Genomic DNA, 27,846 nt, shown 5'->3' on the forward strand with positions numbered 1-27,846 from the left:
CGATGCATCAGATTTTTACCCTCGTCAGTCACCTTCTTTACATTCCCGAACGCGTGAGTGCAAGTTTTTATTGCGCCATTGCACTTGGATGCTAGAGAGTCTGACGATTACATCGTGCACACAGATGGAGAGAGAGAGAGAGAGAAAAAGAGAGAGAGAGAGAGAGAGAGAGAGAGAGAGAGAGAGAGAGAGAGAGAGAGAGAGAGAGAGAGAGAGAAAGAGAATATGTGTGTGTTCGTGTGTACTTTTCGCTGTCACTTGAAAGACTTGCCGTTGGTCTCGTCAAGGTCAAACGGAATCAGCAAAAAAGCCACCCCGTTTATAACTCTTCGCTAAACTCTATAAATATCGATCATATAAAACGATCCCGTATAACGAGATTTTCGTTAGAACGTTTCTAATCGATAGAAGTGATATGTAGATAGCATAAATATTCATTTATGTTGTTCATTAATCGTATCTGATATGTACATAATCTACAAGTCAGAATATTCGTCACTTTATCATAATTACGATTACATGTATGACAGGATTTTTCTTATATATAAATATAAATATATATATATACATATACATCTATATATATATACACATATATGTTCGTAGATACGATATATACATAAATATTCATTTTGTATATCACATCTGATTTTGTGTGTACTACTTACATCGATATGTGTGTGCGTGCGTGCGCGCGCGCGCGTGTGTGTGTGTGTGTGATATACACATACATATATACATATATATACATATATATACATATATACATCAAAATAATCATTAGAAATATTTAATTCTAATTACGATTATTCGGATGATATGATTTTTATAGAGGAATGTTTTTAATCCATATAATAAATATTCATTTGGTACATCATATCTGATTTTGCGTATACTATCTGTATAAGTTAGAATGATCGTTAAAAATATTTATTCCTAATTACGATTATATGGATGACATGATTTTAGTTTACGAACTTGTTATATAAATATTCATTTAATTCGTCATATCTGATTTAATACATACATAGTAATTATTTACCTATTTACATATATAATATAATTCAGAAGAAAAAGATCGGAAACACTTAACCCTGATTAGAACTATATTATGATAAAAAATCAATACAATATAAGGTATCAATATTCAATCAATTCTTTTACACGTAAACCTTTTCTTTATTTCTTAGCCTGCTCACTGTTTTCAACCTCTCTCTCTCTCTCTCTCTCTCTTACTTATTTTTTTCAATCTTTGGTGGTTAGATGACAGTGGCCGGTGAATGTATAATTTATCCGTCGCATTAGAGCGAAGCAACCCTCCACACCACCCCTCCTGATGTTCTTGAGTTCCTCCATTCTTCGGCGTTTTGATTTCCCAAAGAAAGAAAGAGGCGGTATCTTTTCTCTCCCTCCTCTCTCTTTCTCTTTCTTTCTCTCAGTTTGCGAGCTTCTTCCACTCACCAGTACCCTATCCGTCCACACTGATATCCCAGCCATCCCGTTTACTCTTCTTTTGCGAGGACCTTTTTACGGCGCTACGCCGACCCTCCATTTACTCCCACGAGATCGAAATATCTCTACACACTCTTCTTTGGATCGTAGATCCTTTGTTCGAGCTTTTACACACACACACACACACACACACACACACACACATCTCTCTCCCCCTCTCTCTCTCTTTCTCTTTCTCTCTCTCTCTCTCTCTCTCTCTCTCTCTATCTCTCTCTCTTTCTCTCTTTCTTTCTTTCACATAGGATATTCTTTCCAAGCATCTCTGACCACAAAGCATATTTTTAATGATCATCCATGTCCAAGCACGTCTCAAGTAGCCACTCGGTAGTGGTGCAGCTGTAAAAGCTGCGGAAAGGATGGATCTTTTTGATTCAGGATTTTATCCTTGTTCATATTTTTTTTCTTCTTCTTCTTTTTCTTTTTTTCTTCTTATTTTTTCTTTTTCGGTGATAGCTATGCGTTATACGATAATGGATTTATTGTATGATATTATTTATTTTCTTTTTGATCATATCAATTTAACCAAATATAAGAATATTGAATGAACATTGTTGATTATAAATTTCTCGTGTCTATACATTTTTTTCAAAACTTGTGGGTAAGAATTGATAGAAGTTATTACCGGTAATATAATATTTAAATCTCATCATCTTTTCAAACAACATTCATTCAAGACTCTCTGCGAGGATCGTTAAATTCCTTCCCTTCTCCCGTCTTTCCTTCTCCCACCATTTTTTTGCCAACGTACCTGCTTATTAACTCGCTCATTATATCTACTGTGTAATTATGTGAAAAGTTTACTTTTTTCTTCTTCTTCTTCTTCTTCTTCTTATTATTATTATTATTTTTTTCTTTCTTCTTCTTACTATTATTATTTTTTCTTTCTTCTTCTTTTTCTTCTTCTTCTTCTTCTTATTTTTTTTTCTTTCTTCTTCTTACTATTATCATTTTTTCTTTCTTCTTTTTCTTCTTCTTCTTCTCCGTTTTCATCCTTGCGATAACGGCAAAAAATCAGTACGCTAATACCTCCCTTTTCTACTACCCCTTCCTTTCGAGGACACGTGCACTCTCATTGGGCATGTTGGAGTTTACCTCATTTCACCGTTTCTACCTCTTCCAAGGATGTTTCATAACGAAGAGTGCTCTGCTCTCTTCTCCCATCACATAGATATTTCCATCTGCAAAACTGTCCTTTGCCTTGGCAAATCTCTATTCGTCTTAGAGATCTCTCTTATCCCTTCGTGTATATTCGCACTATCTCTTTTTGGATCCGCCCATTGTTGAGAGCGTTCGTTTTTCACGATATTCTTTCTTTCTTTCTTTTTTTTTTCTTTTTTTTTCTTTTTTCCCTTTATCCTTCCTTCTCGTCCAACGAACAACCACCGCCCACCCAGCCACACAGTCACGTTACTCTTGTCTCTCTTTTCGGCGATGAAACGAGCAAGGAGGAGACATCCGGGATTCCGCTTGTTTTTCAGCTTGGAGTATGAATACGTATGTATCTATGTGTATGTATATATATATATGTATATATATATATATATATATATACTTATGTATATTCCATTATACATGTTCGGTTAGTTATTACGACGCATTCCATTTTCTCTCAACAGCCGAGCAAAACAAACTTATCAATCCTCGTTTATTTCCATAGGAAAATCGAGCTGGTAACTCTTCCAAGCAAAGCAATTATCTTGCGTTTTTGTATATGTCCCTGTATGTATATGTATAAGTATGCTTTTGAATCGCTTTATGTGTATGTACCAAGCGAACGTCCTGAATTTTACGAACGGATCTTGTAACTTCTATAGTTTAATAGTGTTGAGAGTGAGAGAGAGAGAGAGAGAGAGAGAGAGAGAGACGCCTATCACGAAGTAACTTTCTCGTCCCAACAATTTGACAAAGCTTAATGCGTTAATTACATCTCTAGAGAGAAAGAGAGAGAGAGAGAGAGAGAGTGAGAGAGAGAGAGAGAGAGAGAGACAGAGAAAGAGAGAGAATAATTACGAGCTAACGAATTTATAATTTTCCAACGATAATTAGATAACACAGAGTTGATGCGATACAAAAAAAAAAAAAAAAGAAATAAAAGTTACTTTTGATACATGCAAATAAGTTTTTAACAAATTTTCCATCACCATTTATCTTTTCGGAGAACAAACGATTAATCGTATGATTATTTTCCCTAAAAAAATTTATAATATACTGTACTTTTAAACGAAAAACACGAGAGCAACCCTAAAACATGTCTGAGAGAAGGTGGCATGATAGGAGGGAGGAAGAGAGTAAGGACTGAGGATAGGGAGGAAATACACATAGACGTTCTCAACGCGTCGACAAGGCATACAAAGGAGGAAGGTTCGAAATCCCAGCTGTGTCGGCTTTGTGCGGAGAAGCTTTCGTCCGTCTTCGTTAAAACTCGGTAATATTCGTTCGTGCACCCATATACTCGGGCTTTGCGGGGATATCTACCAGCGCAAGCACACATATATTTGCACATATGTATATGTATATATGTAGAGAGAGAGAGAGAGAGAGAGAGAGAGAGAGAGAGTGAGAGAGAGCTTTCATGAAGGCGGGCGTACGAGAGAAGCCGAACTTAACCGAAGTACCATAGCGAGCATGTACGAGGACATACGAATACGACCGAAAGCTCAGCGAACGCGAGGTGGAGAAGCAACGTCGTTCGGAGTAGGAAGGACGCGATAGGTTGAGTCCGTGGTGAGGAGTCCGAGCTTCTACGTCGTCGTTCCTTCGCGTTCAAGGAACGATGAAGAGTAATATAAAAGAATTACGATAAGAAAAAGCAGCTTCGTGTGGCTGAAAATAAAAGAAATAATCCACTCTCTAACGATACGATAGATAGGAATTAAAATTTGAAGAAACTTTTTTCTTTCGGTGGGAAGGAGGGTGGAAGGGAGGGAGGTGGGGAAAGGAGGGGAAGCACTGGGACTGGGACCCGCGCATGTCCATCTTCCCAAGTTGGTTAGTGTCGGTAATGCTTTTAATGCGTCGACGAAGTAAAATAAGTTCGGGTCGTTAGACCGAGCGTGCTAAAGGAAAATCTAATATTAATACGCGTGGGTGAAGCACATATGCGATTGAAAGTTTGCCTTTTCTACTTTGTTACCCGGCAAATCCTCCCTTGGCTCTTATCATCGTTTTTTTACTCATCCTTTCCCTCTCTCTTTTTGGTGGCGGTAACAACCACCAGCAGCACCGGCAGCAGCAGTAGCAGCACCAGCAGCAGCAGCAGCACCACCACCACCACCACCACCACCACCACCACCACCACCACCACCACCAATATCACCACTACTACTATCACTACCATCACTACCACCCCCACTACCACCCCCACTACCACCGGCTAAAGTTCTCGTCCCACCCCAGAAAGCTTTTTCCTTTCCCCCCGAAAATATGGTCGGAGGCGGTGGCGGTAGCGGTGGCGGTGTTGCTGCTGTTGCTGCTGCTGCTGCTGCTGCTGGTGGCGGCGTAGCGCGGGTGCGCGCGGAGCTGCCTTAACAGCGTTCGCTGCTGGACGACACAGTGGTGACTTTGGAGAGACACGAAGCTGCGGAAGGAAAGGGTCGCAAGCTCGATCGTTCTCTACTGGATGGCTCGACGTGTATTACTACTTGGTCGTTTAGAATAACAAAGAAAGAGAGAGAGAGAGAGAGAGAGAGAAACAAAAAAAGAGTTAGACGCATATTCGTAAAGGGGGAAAAAAAACTCGTCACCATCAAGCGAACTTGAGTGTATGAGAGATAGAGAGAAAGAGAGAGAGAGAGAGAGAGAGGGAGAGAGGGAGAAAAAGAGAGAGAGAAAGAGAGAGAGAGAAAGAGTGTGTGAGAAAGAGTGACTAGAGAGAGAGAGAGAGAGAGAGAGAGAGAGAGAGAGAGAGAGAGAAAGAAAGAGAAAGAGATAGAGTGCTGGTCGATAGTGAGATCCTTGTGCAATTTCCTCCTCATCCAAGAAGATAGAAGAAGAGTTAAGGGCAAAGAAAGGAGTGTCTCGTCCTGGATTAAAAGCTTTTAGTGTTCCTCGTGATATCCAGTGTTCGAATTTTTTTTATCATTCACAAGAGGAAGAAGGGGGCAGAGAGAGAGAGAGAAAGAGAGAGAGAGAGAGAGAGAGAGAGAGAGAGAGAGAGAGAGAGAGAGAGAGAGAGAGAAAGAAAGAGAAAGAGAAAGAAAAGAAATAGAATATAGCAACGTTGTTTTTAACAACGTTGTTTAAGAAGGAAAGACTTAGTGTCTCTTTCTATCCGTTTCTCGTTCCATCGCTTGTTTTTCCAACCTCTGTCGCAACGACGGCGGTCGATCCAGAGCTCGAGGAAGCAAGTGGAAGGGAGGAGGCCGAGGCGCAGGAGGAGCAGCAGCAGCAAGAAGAGGTGGAGGAGGAAGAGGAGGAGAAAGAGGTGGAGGCGGCGGAGGAGGAGGAGGTGGAGGAAGAGGAGGTGGAGGAGAAAGAAGAGGTGATTTCTACGTTCGAACGAGGAAGATCGTGCTTCGTGCATCTCCGCTGCGGATCTCACGATGACGGATGGCTGTACGACGTGCGTTCTTCCCTCCTTTGAAACACGACTGACCAGCGACGGGGACGAACGGAACCACTTCTCTGTACCTTGATACGATCTCGGTGGGTGCGTTTTCACATATATACGATATATATATTATATATACATAAATACATATATATATATATATATATATATATACATATACAAAGAACATGTATATAACGAATCACAGACTATTCTGCATATGTGTATGTATTTATGTATATGTATATGTTGAAACACTGTTTACTTATAATCCATCAATGATTATTAGATATTCGTTTAGCTTTTTCTTTCTCTCTCTCTCTCTCTCTCTCTCTCTCTCTCTCTCTCTCTCTCTTCCTTTTTCTTTCTATATAAAAAATTGATCTGAATAAACATTGCGGAATCTCTAAAGTAAAAGAAATAATCATGATGTAATTGGTAATACTCATATATCGAGAGTCCTACTCTCTGACAGAGCAAACCGTAATAAATATCGATCAGATATCGTGCGACGAGCGAAAAGTGGACCGACCAACCAAGCCACGTCATATCGTTTTCCATCTAACTGAGATATTAACTCGTGTCGATGATTTCACGTGAAATACTAAATACCAATCTAGACGGAAAGATATGAATGATTAGTATGCCGGGGCACCGCGTGTTGAATAAATGATTTGATTAATGAAAAAAAAAGAAAAACAATGAAAAAAAGGAAAACAATGAAAAAAAAAAACAAAGAAGAAAAAAAATATATATATATATGTATATATATATATATCGATCATGTTTTACGTGAAAATGCGAGAAATCTGATTTCTTATCGTTTTACTTTCGATCACAAGCCTCGCGAGTCATTTTGTCGACGTTCATGTCCAAAAATTTACTACACATCACCGACAGCACTGGTGTGACCTGGTTCCAGGAGCACTCGATCTGGATACGAAAAAAAAAAGGTCTAAAAAGAAAAAAAAGGTGTGTTTTGCGAGCGATACCTACTCGTTGGCCCGTTTGGTAATGGCAATATCTACATTGCCGTAAATGAAAACGTTCTTCGATTTTTATCGTCGACTCGACTCGTCGGTATTCCATTCTATTTCTTTTTTTCAATGTTTTCGAAGATAGAAGAGTGATTACGAGTCGTCGAGAAAGAATCGTTCTTCGATAACGAATGAAGTCTTGAAACGAGACTTGCCATCGTTTCAAATATACGTATCTACCTCTTTTTCTTTTTCATTTTTCCTTCTCTTTCTCTCTCTCTCTCTCTTTCTCTCTCTCTTTCTCTCTCTCTCTCTCTTTCTCTATTTCTTCCTTGTTCCGTTGCAAACACTCTTCCACTCTAACGGTGCAGTTGCAACGGCAAAGGTACGTTGTGTCCTGGTTCCTTGGTCCATGGTCCTGGTAATTGTCCTGTCTTGATGGAATATGTTGAATCTGAAAAACAGAAAAAGAAGAAAAGAAGAAATTTTTTTTAAAGAGTTCCGAAATTAATTTCTTTTTTTTTTTTTTAATATATATATAATTACTCATTTAACATGACAGCACATAAGACTTATTCCTTGTCTTGTTTTTAACACATTACCGATATAACAAAGTTAACTTGACTGAAAATCACATACTATAACAATAATATTCATTAATGTTATATATATATATAAATATATATATATATATATATATATATATATATATTTATATTTATATTTATATCAGATATTATATTCATGGACTTTAAATAATAAAAAATAAATTATCCTTTTACCAAACAATAATAATAAATAATCAATATAATAAAGTTAACTTGACTATGCATCATGCACTATAAAAATGATATTTATTAATTATTATTGTATTCATAATTATATTCTGTAAATGCGATTATTAATTCCCCCTTCCTATCCTAGGAATGTCTAAGTAATTTTTTTCAACTAAAATTTGATTTGTTCTTTAATTTCGTTATATAACATGTAGTAAAAATACCGTACAATATCAATTAATTTTTCGTTAGAGTCAACTCCAAGCATTTCTCTTTCGTATAAGTCCAATAAATTTAATCAAATTCCTATTCGTTATCGTAAGAGGGTATACTAAACAGAGATATGAAATTAATAGTTAAGGGTTCTACAAAATGCATATCATGTGGAAAGGGTTCGTGAACTTCTAAACGTTTAAGAAACCTTCTTTTATAATAAAGAACGCAATAATAAACATTTTAAGACGTCACTGAACAATAATAATACATTACCAACATAATAAAATTAAATGACTGTACATTAATTATTTTTATAAACACAATAATAATTATTAATTTTATATTCTATAATAACAAATATAATAATAAACATTAATAATATATTATCAATATGGTAAAATTAAATAAACTGAACATTAATTATTATTATATAAAACAATAATAATTATTAATTATATATTCTATAATAACGAACACAATAATAAACATATTAAGATGTAATTGAACAATAATAATACATTATCTATATAGTAAAGTTTTAACTTGACTGAACATCAATTATTATTATAAACACAATAATCAACATATTAACATGCTAACGAACAACATTAATACATTATCAATATAAAGTTAACTCTATCTCATATATTATTATACACAAAATAATAATAAACAAACAATAATAACAAACAAACAAATAATAATACATTATCGATATAATAAAGTTAACTTGATTGAACATCAAGTGTTGTTATAAATACAATAATTATTATTAATTATATATTCTATAATATTGAATATATTCTAAATAATAATAATAATATACATATACATATATATATATATATAAAATTAAATATTAGATTGATAAGCTTAAATAATAATAAACTTTGGTTAACAAGGTGTCAATAATTATGAAAAGGTAGAATGAGTACTACCCTGACATAATCGTTTGTACGATTTAAAATTCTCATCCCTCTATGTTCCATAGGCAGAATCCAATTAAAATTTCAATCTATCGTCGACATCGTTCCACGAACGAGAGAGATTGAGCTCTTTCGACGGGTGCTCAATTTTAGCGTTTTATTTACCAACGGTTTAGAGAGGGCGGACTAAAATCAGCGTCGTCTACGTGCGACCGTTCGCCCGATCAATTTGAGAGCCATTTCGTTGTAATACGCTACTGCCGCCGTTTTATCGCCACGAAAGAGCCGAACGATTATCGGTGATCCAAGAAATGTGAGATTGAACTCGATGCCGTACTACTACGTTTTTTCTTTTTTTGTTTGTTTTTTATTTTTTTATTTTTTGGTTTTCTGGCGGTCTTTTTATTTTATCTTTTTTTTTTTTTTTTTTTTTATAGATTTTTACGTTTCTATTTCGTTCGCATATTTTCTCTTTCACATCGTTTTTCTCTTTTTTCTTTTTTTCTTTTTATATGATATCCAATCAAAATCAACGTTCATCATCAGTTTTGTTGATATACTAAAAAAGAAATATAATATTATCTGAAACGTATAACGAGTCTGTGGCATTTGTACTTGTATTTTAATTCTATCATTATTTACTTCGTTATAATTATTTCTTACAAATTTGATGGGCCTGTGGTGCACGTACATACATGTATCCCTTTTTTTCTATGGACGTATCGTTATGTCAAAATGATTTTGTATTATTGATTATGCGCGATTATTGTCACATGTTCGTTCTCTATAATGGATTTGTTCACAGCACCAAAAATCTTATCTTTAAAACATAAAGAATATATTGTTTGCACGCAATAGTATTGGATTTCTATAAACTGTTCTATCTTTCAACAGATTGAATGACGTGGACGTTTTAAGCTCACAGTTTTTATTTAAAATGTTTTTAATATTTCTATTAGTAACATTTAGAGAATTAAAAGTATAGTTTCTGATAAGGATGAAGTTTAATGTAAAATGTATAACAATGAATTTCCTTGTTTTCTTTTTTTTTTTTTTCTTTTATTTATAATGTAAAAAAAAGTTACAGGAAAATATTGTGTTAAACCATAAGTAATATTGGAATTTTCCATAAAATATACCAATGTTTCTTAATGTTGTTTATTTAGATGTAAAATACTGGTTACTATAAAATTTTATTTAAGAATATTAATTACCTCATTAGTATAATACTTTGACAATATAATTTATATAACATTATGTAATAAAATGATATATATATATATATATATGTTTATTAATATAATTTATATAATAATGTCGAAACGTTCAAAATTCGTGTATATATTACATTTTTATAATTTTATTACAAGATATTAATGATATAATTTATATAATATTTTGTAATAAAATTATAAAAATATATAAAATATTAATTAACTGTATAATATTATAAATAATAATATTATAATATTAATATTATGTTTAATATTTAAATTGACGAATAAGTAATATTGTAATTCTTAATAAAAAATATTAATTATAAACAATTAGTTAACAAAAATATTATTTATATAGATTAAAAAAAACTTGAAAGTTTGATATTATTTATTTATTAGCCAATACAATCTTTTACTATTTTATATATAAATGTATATATGTAATAATATATATATATATATATATATATATATATATATATATATATATATATATATATATATATATACACGAATTTTGAACGTTTCGACATTATTATCAAGATTAATAAATATATTATTACATTACATATTATATATTAAATATATACGTAGATTATTAATGATAAATTAATTTGATGATTAAGTGGTTATCAATAATTTCTGTATCTATAAGCGATTTATTTTTTTTGTCGATGAACATTTATCGTTAGAAAACATTTATCACAATTTGCATTAAAAAAAAGGTCCGATTATTTGAATCATTTAAGATCAAAGGAAACTTTTAAGGAATTCATTATTTAAGTTTTCTTTCTGTTCGAACTTCGACGGCTTCTTTTTTAATTGCTCCCATTAACGAGTCCTTCCTTTCTCCTTAGCGAAAGTGCGCGCTCTTCCATCATTATAGATATAATATACGGTACCCCTTTTTCTTTCTTTTTTCCTACAGATACACATACACGTTTGCGCATAATTATATCAAACGCGTCGACTGTTCCATAAACGTAATGAGGGTTGAATTCCAAAAAAAAGTTAGAACGTTCGAGTGGACACACACATACATACACACACACACATACATACTTTAATGTTGGGCTCGAACTCTCGATGAGAGAATTTCACAAATGTGCCAGCTTTTTGATTGACGTCACGATGAAACTCGAAAATGTCATTAAATGAACGAAAAACAGGAAGGACATTTGGTATACGCTAAGTTGTTGTTGATTGTTGTTGTTTCTTTTCTTCTCTCTCGCTCTCTCTCGTTCTCTCTTTTTCTTGTTTTTTTTTTTTTTAAATTAACGCTAACACAGATTGTTTTGTATACCAATCAGTTTTATTATTCCATCCTCAGGGATCGATATGTATCTCTATGTTGGAGACAATACCAAGCGAGAAACGACAACGTCGTGGACGTCATTTGCACGATCATCGAAAGTGACGTAAATCTAGCACGAAAGGAAACTAAGAGAAATAAATAAGGTGCGGGGGGCGGGAGGGAAAGGGGAAGGTAAGGGGACAAAAGAATCTCGTTCGGTAGGATTACAAGAACACGCGGCTTGTTCTTTCATTATGATTGTGTCATCGGACAAGAAAAAAAAGAGAGAGTGAGAAAGAGAGAAAGAGAGAAAGAGGATAGAGAGAGAGAGAGAGAGAGAGAGAGAGAGAGAGAGAGAGAGAGAGAGAGAGAGAGAGAGAGATCAGATTGTTAAATGAGATTTACTGATAATATTTGTTGTTTACTGATACGCAGACAACAAATCATTATTACTATCGTTATTGTTTCAATAGATTTTTTCATTTTACTCGTACTCTGTTTGTTTGTTTGTTTGTTTTTTATTTTTTATTTTTTATTTTTTCTTTTTTATTCAACAGATTCCCGTTTGTTGACAAATTAAATTCCTTTTGCTTTATTAAAAAAAAAAAATGAAGGGATAGTTTGTGCTTGTTACTGGAATTTCGTACGACAAAATAATTATACGATAACTTGGTATACTTACATATTTAATGAAAACTCGTTTCCTATCACGTGCTGACTTCCAGTTGTTGTGCATGAAATTCCTATGATGTCTACGACGATGGAGAAACGGTCGCATACTTTCCAGGCGCACGCAAGAATTATATTTACGTAGGCGAGCTTGCCATTCTCTACTACTACTACTACTACTACTACTATTACTACTACTACTACTGCTATTACTGTTGCTGCTAATACTACTAATACTATTATTATTACCATTACTATTGCTACTATTAGTATTATTTCAAACAATTTTTTCTTGTCCAGTGAATGACATTGATAACACTCATGGCATTGATAACACTATTCATTATTAGTTAGATTATTATTTCTGAAAATAAATAAAAATAAAAAGATTAAAAAGTTCGTATTAACTTCCTAGTATTTCAAAATATTGTTAAATATAACATGTTCAATATATCTGTTACGTTATATATTTTTTTGTTTCTTCTTTTTTTTTTTTTTTGTACATTTACAGTGGGCGTGCGGGGGTGACTGGAGTGATGGGATGGGGCCAGAGCCCCATGGAGTTCGGGTAGACCCGTCTCCGGCCCAGCTCCCCAGCCCCCTCCGCCATAAATATCGCCACTGCTCCTGCCAACGACGCAGAGGGCCACCACGATCGCGATGGAGGCCTCTAGCAATCAACAACAACAACAAAAAGAGAAGGAGTCACGTGTTCACAGGCCTTATGCCTTCGATAAGGTGTGTACTTTTTCATATTCATTAATCAAATGCAAACGAATTAACGCTAACATCTAATAAGCTTTCGTTTCGTGACACTTACTCTTTTTTTTTTTTCATCGTCGTATAAACATAAGTATTATACTTATTCGATTATGAAACACGAAGTGCAAGAAGATTTTCTTTTTTTTTCTTTTTATAAAAAGTTGATTGTAAAAGGAAAAGAAAGAAAAATAGATTGATTAAGCCGATAACTCAATAGATGGAGGGGCTGGTGCGGGAGATGCAAGACCCTCAAAACGGGGTACCCGTGCGCAGCCAAAAACAATTTCTCACCTCGATCCCCTCAGCGTTCATGGGTGAGTGCCATCGGTACCTGCGTTGTGGCATAAACGTAAGCGGCCATCACGGCCAGGAGAGTACAGTAGACTGCCTGCGTGTTGCAGGTTACGACCTCGTCGAGTGGCTTATGGATCGGCTTTCCATCGAGGAATCAGGTACGAATGTCTATGGACCGTTCAAATGTGGATGTGTATGCAGATTATCCTGATGTCTCGAAGGGTGTTCTGCGACTCTCAAACTCGTTCCAAAGCTAATTAATTGCTTCGATTTCATTCCATATTTATTATTCTTATTATTATTATTAATATTATCATTATTATTATTATTATTATTATTATTATTATTATTATTATTATTATTATTATTATTATTTATTCTTTTTTGTTTCTTTTTCCAAATTTTAAATTGAATCGGTAAACCCTCACAAATTTGTCTTTGTTTTATATATATATCGTTTTATATATATATATATATATATATATATATATATATATATAAGAAATTTAAAGTGAACGATATAAAAATAATTTTATTTGTTGATCAGTAATTGCAAATTAATGCTTTACATCCGTCTAATGTCTTACATTTGTCAGTTTAACTTCGCTTACTTGCTTATAGAATCCTTTCAATGTGAATTCCTAAATGAAATACTTCCATCCCCTCTCCTCTGCGAAGCAAGCTCGTTTCTGTTCCTTTTTTTTATTTTTATTTCTTTTTTCTCTTTTTTGTTTTCTTTTTTTTTCCTACAAAGTATAAAACTGAGAAAAGTATAATAAAACGAATAGAGTTACTTTAGAACGAGAAAACACGCTTCAAACGCGGCATGAATTCCTCATAGATATACGTATATACGCTTTGAAAATGATTGCCAGTGCAGTATGAGAGAATTCCATCCTATGCATATAACATATTACTTACGTCCACTATGTAATGTAGAAACGTCTCATGTTGCGTAAGCGTTGCACGTAACTAGCTGAAGTTTGTAGTATGCCGAGTTTAAGTCATTTTCTCAGGTATGAAAGTGCATTGTTATGTTGACAGTAGAGGCGCTCCATATTGCTAATCAACTATGCCTGTACGGCTACTTCTTCCCGGTGAACGACTCCAAGATGCTTACTGTAAAGGATGATAGCTCGCTATATAGATTTCAGGTATATTTGCGATACAATTTAGTATTAAAAAAAAAAAAAATTGCAAAAAATAATTTGAAGAAAATAAAACGATTGAAAAAAAAAATAAATAAATAAAGAAGACGACGATTACCTGATTGGTTAATCGGTCTAACGTGTTTTTTTTTCCCTTTTTTTTTTTCTTTTTTTGTTTTTGGTCTCTTCATTTTTCAAAAACCATCTCACAGTCACCGTATTATTGGCCGTGGCAACATAAAACCCCTGACAACGTGGAATACGCTATTTATCTTGCTAAACGAACATTACGGAACAAACAACGCCATGCTCTTGAAGATTACGAGATCGTACGTAAATCCTTATAAAATTTTATCATCGAATCGTATCCATTTTGTTCTTCTTTATTCAAAATTTTGTTACGTCTCTCTTTCTCTTTCTTTCTCTCTCTCTCTCTCTCTCCTTCTCCCTCTCTCTCTCTCTCTCTCTCTCTCTCTATCTATCTATTTCTCTCTCTTTTTCTCTTTCTCTCTCTCTTTCTCCTTCTCTCTCTCTCTCTCTCTCTCTCTCTCTCTCTCCCTCTCTCTCTCTCTCTCTCTCTATGTAGGAAGCTTTAAACAGTCTACGGAAGAACCTGCAAAATAAATGGGATATCATACAACTACAGGCTGAAGAACAGGTGAATAAACTATACGGTTAAAAAAGGAAAAAAGGAAAGAAGAAAAAAAAAGAAGAAAAAAAAAAAGAAAAAAAAAAAAATATTTTCTTTTTCCTTTTTCTTTCTTTTTTCATTTTTCTTTTTTTTTTTCAATTGAAAAGATAGATACTCTAAACATTAATATCTTTTACTTGGAAAATACGATGGAATCTGTATTATTCGAGAATCAATCGAACATACTATACTTTCAAACATTCGTAGTGTTCTCGATTGAAGCTTTCAAAAAGGAAATGATTTTTGTCTGGCTCAATAAAATTTTTTCTATTACTATATAAAGTTTAACAATAGGAGGGACCATCATCCGATTGATATATTTACTCGACTCCGGAATTTGTTAAATGTTAAAAGTAATTAGATTTCTATATAAATATAGGTATAATACAGGTTCTAAATTGAGTATCGCTTTACGCAAAGAAGCATCTGACTCCTTGAAATGGTGGTAAATTTGTGGGCTCAGGTACGATTAGCTAAAGACCGGAAGAAGGGGGATAAGATAGTAAGCGATTCACAGGAAAGAGCATTTTGGAGAGTTTACCGGCCACCGCCGGGTTGTCTTAGTAGTCTTGAAGTAGTTCCAGGACCAACACGTTTTCGTCCAGGATTTCCACGACCTCCACCACGTAAACGTACCGTCGCTGAGTTACAACGAGAGGTAATAATAATAATATATATATTTTTTTATTAATAATTTCTTACTACTAGTAAAAAAAAACAATTTGTATTAAATAAAATTCTTCTTTTTTTTTTTTTTTTGCCTTTTTCCATCAAAAGTGACAACGATTTTGGTCATTGTATATGAAATAATCGACATATAATTTTTTAGCAAATTATTTAATATTTTTAAAAATTTATTAGTCTCATCGAGCGGTTATATGTCTCGCGAAATAAAAAAAAAAAAATGAAAGAAAAAATGTACAAATTTAAGATTTCTCAGTTTTTAATTAACAATAAGAGAAAGGTTCTATGATTATATATTGCATTTAATATATCACTAATGAATTGGTAATTTCTTCCTCATATTAACGTTATTCCTCACATAGGTGGACTTTCTTCGAAACAGTTTAACACGCACGAGAATAAAGGTTTCAGCTGCTATAGAAAATTTGAAGTCGTACTTTGAAACTTATGTGGAATACGACCCAATGTTCGTACATCCGCAACCTTCCAATCCTTGGATCACCGATGACAGTACATTCTGGCAGTTGAATAATCCACTGTTAGTAAACGGATTATTATTTTTTTTTTATCGAACGTTATATTTGATAACACGATTACAATTTTGTTTTTTACGTTTAAACAAAATAACAAAGAAAATTAATCGATCGTTAATTAAACGTTTCTTCAGAGTGGAAATTCCTACGGAAAAACGTGTAAAACGATGGGCATTATCGATGGAAGAACTCATGTCTGATCCAACAGGTGACGAATCTTCCTGATCGCGATGATAATCGCGATTTATTATCTCGTATAAATATATAACAAAAATGATAATACATATGTTTTCTTTTTCTTTTCGGCACTTCTCAGGCTTGCTAGAATTCACGAATTACCTGAGAAAAGAATACAGTCATGAGAATATTCGATTTTGGGTGGCCGTTAAAGATTTGAGACACAGTTATCAAGCTCAAATAACGGAAAAGGTCAACGAAATTTTCAAGTACGTTCGTTACACTATCATTACATATATGAAAATCAAGATCTAAGTTCTATAATAAACGTAATTTAATACGTCTATGAAAGATGTGAAAAATTGTCTCAAGAAAAGAATTGATTAGTTTTTTCTTTTCTTTTTTAATAATAAAATGTCATTCATCATTCTGTCTAAGAGAGGACACGAGATAAAGGAGGAGGAAAGGAAAAAAGAAAAGAAAAAAAAAAAAAAGATCGATTTGTACCAGATAAGTACGAATGTTCTTCTTGTATTTGTTATAACAGAGAATTCCTGGCGCCGGGTGCTCCTTGCGAGATCAACATCGATGGAAAGACAATGGAAAAGGTCCATCAAGAAATGAAAAATCCCAGCAGATTTACCTTCGATTCAGCTGCCGAGCACGTATATACTCTACTTTTGAAGAAGGATTGCTACCCCAGATTTATTCGCTCGGATCAATATCGAAATCTTTTAGCAGCCGGCATACAGCCACTGCAAAAGAAAAGGTGCAATATTTTTTTCTTCTTTTTCTTTGTTTTTTCTTTTTCTCTTTCCTTTTTTCTGTCTTCTTTTTCTCTTTTTTTTTTTTTTTTTTTTGTTATCTTAAGCGAAGAAATTGAAATAGCAATTTGAAGAGTTCACGTCTCGGTTGGACGAGTTTGTTGATTGTAAGGAATACGAACGTATCTATCTAAACTATAGAACCGTTGTTTTCACAGATTTTTCAGCTTCGGTGGTCAAGCAAAAAAGAAAATGGCGTCTAGCGTGAGTACAACGACGAGCACGTTGCAACAACAACAACAACAACAGCACAGTGGCAATATTGGAACTAGTGGAGGTGGTGGTGGTACTGGTGGTGGTGGTACTAGAAGAAGAGGAAGCGATCGAAGCATCTCGGGATCAGCTCACGAGCTTGCCGTTTGTGGAGTACGTGAAATAAGTTCTACGCCAAGAGTGCCGCATTCTCATAGCCAATCAAATCTCACCGATATTCCATACAGGTACGGCGGACACGTTCGTATAATGATTATTTCAAAATGATATCCTTCATATTATTCGAAGAAATCTTCCTGATAACTCTGAAGAACACACGAATAGCTGGATTTTTTCTTTTTTTTGTTTGTTTCTTTTTTATTTATTTATTTTGTTTTAATTATTTATCATTTCTTCTTATTTGTTTTCTCTTTAACATTAGAACCAATTTTATGAATCATTAGGATATTGTTAATGATTAAATATATACGAATAATAATAATAATAATTACTTGTAATAAATAATATGCAGACGTACATGCACAATTACTATTTCATTAATATATATGTATATAAATTATATAATTTTATTATTTATTATATATATATCCGCATACTTATTATTTCTATAACATAAAATAATTCTATATAAATAAATATTTATTATGCAAATATATATATATATATGTGTAGGGTGAGTTTTTTCAGTTAAGACATTTAAATATAATATCTTGAAAACAAGGATATGTGAGCGAAAAATTTGAAACAAAGGTTATATGATTTTTGGACAAATATAACGGCATAATGATTTTTTGGTTTGGTGAACATTTTCAAAATTAACTTTAGTTCTTCAAATCGAAACTTATAAATTTTGTAACGGCATCTTATTTCTAGAAAAAGAAAAAGAAAAGAACAACTTTTGTTGGAAACATTCTTTTATCTAGTCTCTACTTTCTATGATGTTTAACATTGTTTATTCCAAAAATTTACATTATTTTAAATAACAAGATAATCTGCGTAAACAATGAGAATTTAAAGCAACACGAACATTTTTGAATATTTTTTAAAGTAATATTTTTTTTTTATAAGATCACTATATTTCTATCTGCTCTAAGTTCCTTTTTTGTCTAAACAATGTTAAGTATTGTAAAAATTTAAGTTGCATAAATTATAAGTTTTTATATAAATAAGAAAATAAAAAAATGCTTCGAGATGATCTTGAAACGATCTTAGAAACGTTCACCGAATCAGAAAGAAAGAAACGTCGTTGCGTTAGGATAATCAAAATGAAGCAACTTTTCTTTCTTAACTTTTTTTTTCTAAATGCTTAATCTTTTTTAGACGTTTCAATTTAAAAGAACTCTTTATGGGTATAATCTCAATATCGTATAATTTAATTATATAATAAATACAATCTTATTATTATTATTATTATTATTATTATTATTATCGTTATTATTACAAATATAACAATATCAAAATGACGTACGGTCCTAATGTTAAAAAGAGAGAGAGAGAGAGAGAGAGAGTGGGAGAGGGAGGGAGGTAGAGAGAGAGAGAGAGAGAGAGAGAGAGAGAGAGAGAGAGAGAGAGAGAGAGAGAGAGAGAGAGAAAAAAATGAAGAAAAAAAATCGGGATCAATCTTTTAATACAACGTTTAATGTTTCTTTAATCCTCGTATCATCGTGCGTTGTGTCCATTTCACAGAAACCCTTCCAAATCCTCGTACACATTGGGCTAAACCAATAAACTCCATAACTTAAGCGTGCACATTTTCTTTCCTTATCGACTATATGTATCAACTGCGTGGCTTGAAAAAGTCCCGAAATAATCTCGGTGATCGCGTTCGAAGTACGTTATTGTTGAGCAGTCACGAGGAAAAAAGAACATAGGATAGCTTTTATCGGTGCGGTATTTTCAGGGGTGATCTGGCGCGACTCCTAAAGATCCCTACGAGGCCTAGTCCACATAGTATTCAGTAAGTCCCCAGAACGTACATAGAATACGTGGAAAATCAATCAGTCAATCCATTTGTCACGTCATTGTTTTTAATCACGACCTTTTTTCTTCTTCTTCTTCTTCTTCTTCTTCTTCTTCTTCTATTTTCTTTTGTATTCTTTTCTTTTTTTCTTGTGAGTTATTCTCTTTTCCTCTTCACTTGTTATATGAAATAGATTTTCAAGGAAGGGGATGATTTTGGAATAATTAATGATGTATTTATATTTTTATAAAAATAAAAGTGAATAATAATATCATTCTTACAATCATAAAAAATAAAAAAAAATACATATACATATGTACATACGTACATACGTATATAATATACGTAGATAAAAAATAAAAAGAAAAATAATGTATTCCTCTTATTATTGTGCTCTTCAGTGTTTTCTTTTTTTTTTAACATATATCTTCGCACTTCTATACTTCTCTTTAAAATCTCATTTGCGTGCACGTACATACATATATACATGCATATGTACATACATACAACATACATACGTACATATGTGTGAATCCAATATTGCGTAATCCCGAAAAAACCTGTGTGAAGCTTAACGTGAGTGTTAAAGAATGATTATATTTATATTTTATCATTGTATTCTGAATCTTTTTTCTTATGTCTATAAAAAGTTGTTTGGTATTTTAGTTGTATCGTTATTTAATATTGATGTATGCTTTTACAAAGCTTCTCTTATTATGTGTATACTAATTATTATGTATCTTTTTCATTGCTAATAATACTCCTCCCCTGACCCATTCCCACTACTGGATTCCATTGAAACAGACTTTAATTGTACGGTTATTTACGAAGAAAAATATCTGTTATTAAAGATCATATTGATTGATCTGTTATTAAAAATTATTATAGATCATATTGTCTTCTTATATAAATTTTGATAAGAACTTGATAAGAAACTTATACTTTTTTTTCCTATTATCTCGAGTGTCATCGAGATAATATATGCGTATGATTACAAATCGATAATTCACCACGAATGCAGATATTTGCACGAGTAACCGCACGTGTCTCTTCCTCTTTCTCTCTTTCTTTCTCTCTCTCTCTCTCTTTCTCTCTCTCTCTCATTTTCTATATATATATATATATATATACAAAGAGAGAAAGAGAGAGAGAAAAAGAGAAATAAATAATATATATGTACATATATATATGTGTGTGTATAATATATTTCGATAAATTGGCAAGCATCGATAATTGTCTAATTAATTATTATGTCATTGTTAAGTCGAAATATTCTCTACGTATAATATTACATTATATTCTGTGTATGCCTGCGAACGAGCACGTCAATTGGATTTACCTTTGATCTAAATTTTTCGTTGTGTTTCGTTTAACGTTGATGAATTTCACCCTCGCAATCTAGCCGCTTTCCCAACCCCATTATCCGTCAAAACAAATACATATCAATTAATATTTAAATTGATAACCCATCGGATCTCAAGATCGACCCTTTCAAATTTTATTATATATATATATATTTTATGTAGCATATATATATATATATATATATATATATATATATATATATATATATATGCTACATTTTGAATTTCTCGCCTAATTTACGAAGCCGCATGTATGTATATATATATATAATACGTACGTAAGATAAACATTAGAATTATTAAATATTTCATAAAGATCTACCATACTTCTGTCCTTTCTTTTTTTTTGCTTACTTATTCTAAAATATTATAGATTTATTTATGCCAAATTGTGACATTAATATTATAGACTTGAAAAAGATTACGATCGATTATTATAAAATAACTAATAATTGTTTATCCTACATACGTACATACATACATTATATATATATATATATATATATATATATATATATATTATATATATATATATATATATATATATATATATAATTATCATTAATGAAAATATTACTGCTTGGTGATTGGAGAGAAACAAAAGACGAGAAAAGTAAAGTAAAAAGAAAGAAAGAAAAAAAGAAAAAAGATAATCGCGAGGTATCGTTGGCGAGATAAAAAGTGGAGACTAAAGCATATGTAATAAAGTTCGTGTTGTCAGGGATGCTGGCGCCACGGAGGCGACAGTTCGCCCTATGGACGACGTTTGCCCTTGGGACGCGATCCCAGGGCCAAGTACAGATGCCGGCCAGGATGCAGCACCGTTTGGAACGAGCCCGTGGCCTGACACGTCTACGGATCCCTGGGAATACGGGAACGACGTAACCAAAACGTCGATACATTTCATCGACGTGGCTCGTCCATCTCGAAAGAATTCCTCTCAGCTCGACTCCTGCAGTTCCTCTTCCGATGTCAGTCTGGCTATTGCGGAGGTCTCCGACAGGTTGAGAAAGTCCTGCAGCCTTCAGCACAGTTCTGTCCCGACTGCTATGATGGAACGACATGGTATTGGTTCTGGATCGGGTGGGCATACCATCACCAGAAATTATTCCACTGGCTCGACCAGCAACAGAGTCAAACTCTCGGATATAGGTGCGTTTAAATCTATATTTCATTAGTTCTTTGTTCTTTTTTTTTTATGTTTCTACAGTTCTGAATTAAATATGATGAGCTAAAATTGTTATCTATCAATTAATAGAAAATTATTATTTTTTTATACATAAACTATATATGAATAATTAACTCTCTGTAACTGAATTCTTTGTTATGTTTACAAAAAAGAAATAATATAATATGAAAATTATAATATTATTTATATGATTATTATTATAATTATAATATATATATATAGTATTTATATTAGTATAACTTATATTCAAAAATTATTCAATAATTCTGATGTAAAGTTACAATTCATTTTGTGGCAATACAATGAATCAAAGTTAAAAATCTATATGCAATAATTATTATAGTATATTATTCATATTAGTATAATTATACTGTACTAATTATAACTTATACTTAAAAAAGCATGACTAATTTCTGATATGAAGTAACAATTCATTACGTACCGATACAATGAAATAAAACTTAAAAAATAGAAATACATGTATAAGCGTATAATTTCAAAGTTACATGATATTATTACAGATGGTTAAAAAGAAAAACACAAATTTTTCTATTCCATGGACTAATTATATTATTCAATAGAAATTAATTCCAATTAGTATGTTCTAAGAAAAATATTATCGCAAAGGTTTCAACTTTAGGATTATTTCAATGATTAGATGTCTCTGAAATTATACTATCGATGCATCATTAGTCAGATTACATTTAGATTAGCTCAGAGATTATCTAAAGTTTACAAATCATTACAATTCTAAAATTCTTCTTTCTCCAATATCAATTTAATTGTGATAGATTAGTATAGGTCGTATACACATTTTTGTCATTATTTCAATGTTTAAAGATGTTTCTGAACTTATACGGGTACATCATTAGTTGAATTACATTTAAATTAGTTCAGAAAAATTTTTTAAAGTTTACAAATGATTATAATTTTGAAGGTCTCTTTTCTCCGTTATTAAATTTAATTGGGATTAGTAAAGATTGTACATACGTTTTCGTAATTATTTCAATAATCAGATGTTTCTAAACTTATACTTTGGATACGTCATTAGTCGAATTACAATTAAATTAGTTTAGAGAAATTATCGAAAGTTTACAAATGATTATAACGTTGAAGTTTCTTATCTACGTTATCAAATTATTATAAATGAATGAATTGTTATTAATTATTATAAATTAGTACAGACTGTAGAAACGTTTTTGTCATAACAGGTCGCCCATTGGTCACCTCGTGCAACTTACCATCGCCTCTAGAATCATTCGAATATAGTCACGCAGCTGACGAGAAGTTCGAGGCGATAATTTGTCAAACAACGATCGAAGAACCAGAAACATCAACGACGTTAGATACAACGCAACAAATGGATAAAGTTGTTACAATAGAAGAAACGAAAAAAACTTTGAGAAGGTCATCAGCGAAAGCACCATTGATAAGTATCAGTGCGATCGTCGGCGACTTGCCAAGTGATTTTGAGGTGGTTGGAACAACAACTGGCGACAACATTTGTCCGCCAACAAGAGAAACTAAAATGGAAATTGAACTTTTCGAAGATAAAAACGTAGAAGAAACAGAACCAGAAAGGCAACAGGAAAAAGAAAAGGAAGAAAAATATGAGATAAAAGAAGAAGAAGAAGAAAAAGAAGAAGCAAAAGAAAAAGAAGAAGAAGAAAGAGAAGAAGAAGAAGAAAGAGGAGAAGAAGAAGAGCTGTTGGAAAAGGAAGATGACAAAATTACGAAGGAAGCTAGTATCGAAACACAAAAGAATGAATCTACTGAAGAGGCTCAGGTTGTTCCTGTTTGGGAGCCGGACACCCAACAGGAAGACCAAATGGCACCAACGGCCATTGCAACCACCAGTACCGTGCCCACTCGGGATAAGCGTGACAATAATGTTAACGAAGTGTGCCCGTGGGAGGATGAGTAAGTAATATTAACCTTAGCCTTATTTACCTTGCTTTTTCTTACCGATAAAATTTCCACATTTTTATCCAACCTCGATCATATTGAACAAGTATTGGAACACAATAGTGTTCCATATAAATAAATATGGCGAACTCCTTTGAATCTTGTTCCATTCTTCCTTAACTCTTTCACCTCACCTTTCACCTCACCGACATACATGTCTCTCTGATATCTTTCTCTCTTTCTTACTCTTCTTTCTTCTTTCTTCTTCTTTTTTTTTTTCCTTGTGTTCTCGCATTTTTTCTGCACCCCTTTGTAGGTATAATTTCTCGTAGAGGCGTAGAATCGAAGACTCCGAAATGGAAGATGAGACGCGTTATAGTTGAAGGTAGGACGATTTTTATTCACGTTTCTATAATTTTGTGATGTTATTTTATAATTTTCTTTTGTTTCTATTGTTTTTTTTCTTTTTATCTCGTTTAAGTTTTTAATTCTTACACCGAACCATTTGTTCCATGTTTTTTTCTTTTTTCTTTCTTTTTTCGTTTTTATTTATTATTTTTTTTTCTTTCTTTTTCTTTTTTTTCCTTCTTTTTTGTTTTGTTCTCTTTTTGTTTTGTTTTGTTTTATTTGATTTGTTATTATCATTGTCGATAATTCACCGAGCTGGTTGACTTCTATCATCGTTTCCACGAACGTAATTGGGCTCTGTCCGAGGATGCTTTTTGTACTAAGGTTAACCGTCTGTTTCAGGGAGAACTGTAGAGTGGATACGACCTATGTAAAAACGTATGCGACATTAGGTTATTTATAACTTGGTGTTAACGCTCTATGATATTGCATTTTACACTTAAAACACCCATTCGTAAATTTCGATTACCATTATTCTCAAACTAATCCGATGATCTCGAGTGCATGAGCTATCGTTGGTTTTACGATTTAACTGTGTCATTTTTAAAATCGTATTGGTGTTGTTGTTTGAAAGTGAACAGAGAAAAAGTTTAAGATCAATTAATAAGAATTCGATGAGTGCACCGTCGATAATGAAGATTCGTGATCTTCTTAATATGTATACAAGAATATAAAATTATGCTCGATCTACGAATATATAAATACGACTGATATGAACGATCATTAAGGAATATTTCTTTTCCTTTATGGATTTAAAGATATAAAATACAAAATGATCTATGGCCTAAAAAAAATTTTTTTTATCTAATACCAACATTTATCGACTGAGCCATTACGGCCATTTATTATCGCCATTTTTTTTTTCTTTTCTTTTTTAATATAAGACGAGATGTGTTAATTAATTTTCGTTTTTTTTCCTTTTTACTTAATGTTATTAAAACTACTTAATATTAAAGAAAACGCGTTGTTATACATAAAGCGTATTAAAGTACATATCTAGATTATAATAAATATGTGGTAGTGGTGCGTAGTACAACCATGTTTCTGTGTCGAATAAAAAAAAAAAAAAAAGAAAAGAAAAGAAAAAATATTAATCGAAGATATTTACTACGATATCGTTCGTTAAGCGCTTAAAATAAAATAATAGATGATATTTGAAAGAAAAAAAAAAATAAAATTCCATATCGAAACTTATTCGATATTTAATATACCGAACAAATTTAATTTTAATTTTTGTCCATCATAAACATGATCTTTGGATGCCAGTCAATAATGAGCCCCTTGACTGCACGCAAAGACCATGAATTTTGTTATTAATTTATTATTAATTTATATAGATAAATTATATAATTTCAAAACTTTCCAAATAGCGATGCAAAAAATAAATCTTAATTTTTTTTAACATTAAATATTATTTTGTTCGATCGATTCGATCCAACATAATTATATATGATCATTTCCTATCCGATTTTCTAATTTGTCGTTGAAATAAAAAAATAACGAAAGAAAGAAAAAAAGATAAAACAAAAAGCTAACGACGTCAACGTAAACGTATCTCTTATAAATCGTGTTAGAAATATTAACAAATGTTGCGCTATTAAAGTCCTTCGATATTATTATATAACTAATAAACGTTTGTCCGCTGCTTAAGCGTCTAATTAAATATTATCAATACGTTAGTTCACTACTTGTTAGTTATAAATATACGATTAAAAAAAAAAAAGAAACAAAAAAAAAAAGAAAAGAAAAAAAAAGAGAAGAAAAAATCCCTCCAGCCCACCCACCCCCAAAAAGAAAAAAGAAAAAAGAAAATAAAAAAACAAACAAAAAGGGAGCGAGAGAGAGAGGGAGAGAGACAGAGAAAAAAAAAGGAAGAAAACTAATGCATTGCGATTCCAATTAAAACTTGGTTAAAATTGATCGTCGAAGGAACGATTACACTTGTAATAATTTAGAGCCTAATCAAGTTATCACGTTGAAACGTGCAATAACTTTTAATGATTTATAATATAATAATTCTCGATGAAATCACAGTTGATCGTATGATTGCTGGAACTGAAACTGCCCCAGAGCCAGGAGTCTGCGATATTAGATTATAATGATTTAAACTTAATCATATGACACGAACATCCACGCACGCACAAATACACATGTGCATATATATATATATATATATATATATATGTATATAAATATGCATGTGTATGAACGCATGCGTGCGTGTATGTGTGTGTATATATACACTTTATACATCTTTCTCTCTATTTTTCTCGTATCTGTGAATCGAAGTGAAAGCCTAGTAAATGTAACGTCGATGTTTCGTTTTCTCACGTGTATATTTCTTAAAAACGAAATAATTATATATAATGATAATATACATACATATACACATATATATACATATATATATATATATATATATGTATGTATGTATATGTATATGTATATATAAATATATAACGTTGTGTCTGTGTCAGGATAAAAATTAACGAAAAGTTCATTAGAACGAAATAGGCGAGCTACCATAAGAACAATGTAAGATCGATGATTTATTTACTTATTTATTTATTTATTCATTTATTTATTCGTTTATTTATTTATTTTTTTTTTCTTTTTTAAATATCTTTCTTTAATATTTCACGATAATATTTCACGATAATTTTTCTATTCGTAACTCGATCGTTCTGAGTCGGTCGTTGATTATCGAAGTTACATGTCGGCTAATGTAAATGATGAGAAATAATATATATGATGATTCGATGATAGATAAACGATTTTGATTGTTATCAGAAATAAATCTGATATTTTTATTGGAGACTTTCGATAGTTCATGCACTTGAGATCCATTATACATACATACATACATGCATATATGAGATATAATGAGATTTGAAATAAATAATTCTGAAGAATGCACTGTTAATTCGCAAAGTCAAGGTTAAGTCTTGTAACAATTCTTACTATAGATAACAATCAATAAGATGACAAACCTGACACACGAGGAGAAAAAAAGAAATAAAATGAAAGAAATAAGAAAAAAAAAAGAAATAAAAATAATAATAGTAATAATAGTAATATTAATAATAATAATAATAATAATGATGATGATGATGATGATGATGATGATGATGATGATGATGATGATGATGATGATGATAATAATAATAATTATTAATAACAAGTTAACTCTCTTTAATAATTGAATATAAATAATATTATTACTTATTACACGTTGAAGAACGATGAATAAGAAATTTTTGATGATTATAGAATATGGTGTGTTAATAAATTAATCGCCAATGATCGCGCCCGTAGAAATAAAATTTTCTGTAACGATAAAAAAAGAATACGATTAGAAATGAAATATGATATTAAATCGTAAACACATATGAATCTATAGCGCCGATATCGTTTACGTTAAATTAAAATAATACAGAGAAAGGAAGAAGTAAAGAAATCAAAAAAATAAATAAAAATAAAAAAAAAAAAAAAGAAATAATAAAAAAGATTCATTTCAATAGCGACGAAAGATTTCTTTTTCTGTAAATATTACAACGG

General features: G+C 32.0%; 1 protein-coding gene across 9 annotated transcripts; it reads left to right on the top strand.

The window, feature by feature from the left end:
- The first annotated feature begins 4,231 nt into the window (after nt 1–4,231).
- On the top strand, nt 4,232–27,350 carry LOC124952804. 9 transcript variants are annotated; one of them, XR_007102003.1, is made up of 17 exons: nt 4,232–6,156; nt 12,648–12,874; nt 13,116–13,350; nt 14,237–14,346; nt 14,553–14,669; nt 14,927–14,998; nt 15,489–15,689; nt 16,078–16,253; nt 16,383–16,456; nt 16,565–16,694; nt 16,973–17,194; nt 17,408–17,689; nt 19,363–19,419; nt 21,508–21,938; nt 23,187–23,895; nt 24,197–24,265; nt 24,631–27,350. XR_007102003.1 is itself a non-coding variant. In XM_047503229.1 (17 exons), the coding sequence occupies exons 3-17, from the start codon at nt 12,797–12,799 to the stop codon at nt 24,689–24,691; spliced, it is 2,955 nt and encodes a 984-aa protein (XP_047359185.1). In that variant the 5' UTR covers nt 4,233–6,156; nt 12,193–12,277; nt 12,648–12,796; the 3' UTR covers nt 24,692–27,350. The 9 variants fall into 9 exon arrangements, 8 of the variants coding, with proteins under 8 accessions (XP_047359185.1, XP_047359184.1, XP_047359183.1 ...); XM_047503229.1 differs by lacking the exon at nt 24,197–24,265 and adding an exon at nt 12,193–12,277 and having other exon boundaries at nt 4,233–6,156; XM_047503233.1 differs by lacking the exon at nt 24,197–24,265 and having other exon boundaries at nt 4,235–6,156; nt 13,116–13,212; nt 13,300–13,350.
- Nucleotides 27,351–27,846: the final 496 nt, after the last annotated feature.

This window comes from Vespa velutina, chromosome 11 (assembly GCF_912470025.1).
Source record: "Vespa velutina chromosome 11, iVesVel2.1, whole genome shotgun sequence".
In the NCBI taxonomy this organism is placed as follows: domain Eukaryota; kingdom Metazoa; phylum Arthropoda; class Insecta; order Hymenoptera; family Vespidae; genus Vespa; species Vespa velutina.